The 3435-nt window shown below is 36.6% G+C and overlaps 1 protein-coding gene across 1 annotated transcript in view; it reads right to left on the minus strand.

Annotated features, from left to right (window-relative positions):
* LOC107740054 (CD44 antigen-like) overlaps window positions 1–3435 on the minus strand; it is a 23074-nt gene that overhangs the window by 11446 nt on the left and 8193 nt on the right. Inside the window, exon 2 of the mRNA XM_016552327.1 lies at window positions 1320–1450. Coding sequence (XP_016407813.1) covers window positions 1320–1386 — 67 coding nt within the window. The 5' untranslated portion in view covers window positions 1387–1450. The remainder of the gene's footprint in view (window positions 1–1319; window positions 1451–3435) is intronic.

Raw genomic sequence — 3435 nt, forward strand, 5'->3', positions numbered from 1 at the left:
ACATTCAGGCAATGAGAGGCTTTCAACGGATGTGTGCGCTTCTACGAGATGCCAACATGTCAAAAAAATGTATGGGCCCAACCCTTATGTGTGTATGTATGTATTTTTGAAAAGTCTGTTTCACTCATGTTATGGGTCAGGTTGTTTGGTTGTGTTTTGTTGTGGTTTTCTTTGTTTCTACAGGTTACCAGCTAAGGATCCACCTGTTCTTAATTGGAGGACTGCGTATTTAAAAGATCTGTCCTTGTTTGGAGAGGAGCCTGGTTCCTTTCTCAGAACATCCTGCAGCTAGACCTTTACCATTACCTTTATTTTAATGTTTTTTTTTACATTATTAGTTTATTTGTTGTTATTAATTCATTATCTTTATTTGGAACCCCTAGACTAAATAAATGTTTTGTTTAAGATGATATTTTTGGACGCAGTTCCCATATTTTTTGTTGACTTCCTGAGCCGGAATATAACACTCAGTTTTGATACTGTTTAAAGGGGTCATATATATGATGCGATTTCAAATGTTCCTTTCTCTTTGGAGTGTTACAAGCTTCTGACTCTCATTGGTTTTCTTTTGAAATGCTGAAATTTACAACTGCCCAGTAGCATGTCTCTCCGACCAACAGAGTTTCCCACCATTCCCTCAAAACAAACAAGCACACATACACATTTCACTTTGACATCTTTCATGCTGGGTTTTTACACAAAACACCTGGAAATCCCACACAATGTGAAAGAGGTAAAGTCAAAGTAAAACAAAGGTGAATAAGCAGGTGTCCACCAAAGCGTTTTTCCCAAGGCTGACGTATTTTTTCAATTGTTTTCAAAGGGAGCGCCGCTTTTTTTTAAACGCCAGGAGTGTGCTGAGCGCTGAGTGTCTATTTCACACTGAGCGTTGAGTGATTAAAGTTATCAGATTTATCCACTCAAATTTGGCAAGTCAACCGTCAAAGTTTCCCAGAACTACATGTGACAAAATAACTGCTTACGAAAACAGTGAGTGCATTTTTGGGGGGAGCTTTCATTTCTTGCTTGCATGACCGCACACAGAGATGCTACAACACAAGTTAGAATATTTTTATGTATATATATTTTTAGGAAAAATCTGAAACCAGCCATTAGTCATTCCCCATCTTTCTTTCTTTCACTCACTTTTCAAACAGCTTAAATTCCTCTGGCTCTTTACTGGTATTCAGCATATCTGTCTTTCTTCAGAGCAGCTGTTTACCTGTACTCAGGCATACAGACGCTCCTCCATTCATACTCTGTCAAATTCATAGTCAATATAGACAGATGTATAATGTTCCTGTGATGGGTTTTCTTACCTGTGTGATCTTCTGATCTGGAGGAGGCCAGTAATTCAGAGGCGAGTCCCAACAGCATAATCCACATCCCGATGGCTGGTGAGGAGATCTCTGTGTGAATCCAGACGGTGTTCAGCAGAGCTTCCAGTTTGCTGTGAAAAATGGGAAGGTGAGATTTCAGTGTCAGAACTAATAAAGATCAGAGGAAAGGGAGGTGCATGTTTCAACACACCCCTCTACATTTCCCTAATCCACTCGCCTTCACGCTCTCTCTCAGGCCTCTTTGCAGTGTGTTTGTTTGGTAAGTGACCCTGATTATCTGTAAATCACTGACTGACATAATTCTTGAATCATCCTTCTCCTCTAAATCACCCTGCTACTGATTCTCGTCACGGTTAACATATATTGGCAGTCAAATGAAATTAAACTGTATGATTCAAACCAATGCTAAAGAGATGAACAGTCACTGGACTTTTTTGTTTTGTTTTGTTTTCAACATATTTGAAACATCTGTTGGTCATTTTGTGTGAGTAGTTGCAAAGATGGTAAAAATAATTTTGGCACGATGAATGTCAAAGTTTCCGAGAACTACACGTGACAACTACAGTCAGCTCACAAAGAGACCCCATGCACCGAGTCAATCTCATAAAATAATCAGGCATAAATCAAACAAAAAAAATACATAAATAAATACAACTGCTGTTGCGTTCACAGCTCATCATGCTGTGTTGTCAACAGTACTGTTGTTATGAACAGAGTAAACAAGACACCTCCTGGAAATTCAGATCTTCGAGACTTCTCTCCTCTCACTTCCGTTATAGAGCTGCTGCTTTTTATACTGTTATGAATCCGTCCTTTGCTATGGTGATGCACAAAACAAATGTACACACAAACCCCTAAAGACCTGATGCGGTAAAGATGAGTTTAGTCAAATGTAATTTCCCTGTAACACTTTATAGTGCCTCATTTAATGTTTGTGACACAAAGCTCATTTAAATTCACAATTAAAGACATATATGAGGCACAAATCACATGGCTACTCCGACACTTAACTGCTCATACAGATCTGACAAAGTCCAACAAAATAAAAATAAAAATAAACATGTATTCCCAGAAATGCAAAATACACTCAACATTAACAAAACATGGAAAGAAGTGTGTATTGAAATCATTTGAAGTCAATTCAACAGTTTCTGGTTGCTCCAGCTCATTTAAGTTTTGTCAAGAAATTCATAGGTACAACTTATTTTCATCTGTTCCTCATTTGTAGTCATTTTGAAGTGTGAAAGATGGTTCTGAGCTGGGGTAAGTGGAAACAACAATGTACAGCATGCCCTCTAAGAACTGAAGATGTGCTAAATAATGCTAGTTATGTAGAGTTATTTAGAGTCTGGTACCTGCTGGAATTTTGCTGAAAAGAGGATAATTATTATTAAACATCTTACAAAGAATTCTAACGAATTGCGTTTTTACAAAATCACACTGAACTGAAAAAAAAAAAACAGGAAGTGGTTGCAGTGGTTGCAGTTTGGCAATCTGCACCATGGTAACACAAACTCAAGTGAAGGTGCCAATGAAACCCTTCTAAGCGAGTAACTAGCGACAACGCTGCTTATCTAGTATTATTTATATACAACAGCTTTTAAAAGCTGATGTCACTGATGTTTTAGATTATTTCCGCAGATATAACCCGCAGACCAAAATGAATGAACACTGACAAATATAAAATATGCCTACATCTTTATTTGATTAAAATAATAAAATTAATGCATTTATTTTATTGTTATTATTTAGTAATTAATTTATATTATTAATAGTAGAATTGTATTAATATTAATTTTATAATGAATAAACTATCAACTATCATCATTTTTAATGAGTGAATTTGAGCAGGAAAAGCATCATGTGCATTTTTCTGGCCTCTGCATCATATCTTCCTTTTTTAAGGGATAGTCCACCCAAAAATTAAAATCCTCTCATCATTTACTCAGCCTTAAAGTGGTCATATGATGCGATTTCAATTGTTCCTTTCTCTTTGGAGTGTTACAAGCTCTTGGTGCATAAAGAAGATCTGTAAAGTTGCAAAGACTAAAGTCTCAAATCCAAAGAGATATCCTTTATAAAAGTTAAGAGTCAA

This window comes from Sinocyclocheilus rhinocerous, unplaced genomic scaffold (assembly GCF_001515625.1).
Source record: "Sinocyclocheilus rhinocerous isolate Xijiao unplaced genomic scaffold, SAMN03320098_v1.1 scaffold2150, whole genome shotgun sequence".
NCBI lineage: Eukaryota > Metazoa > Chordata > Actinopteri > Cypriniformes > Cyprinidae > Sinocyclocheilus > Sinocyclocheilus rhinocerous.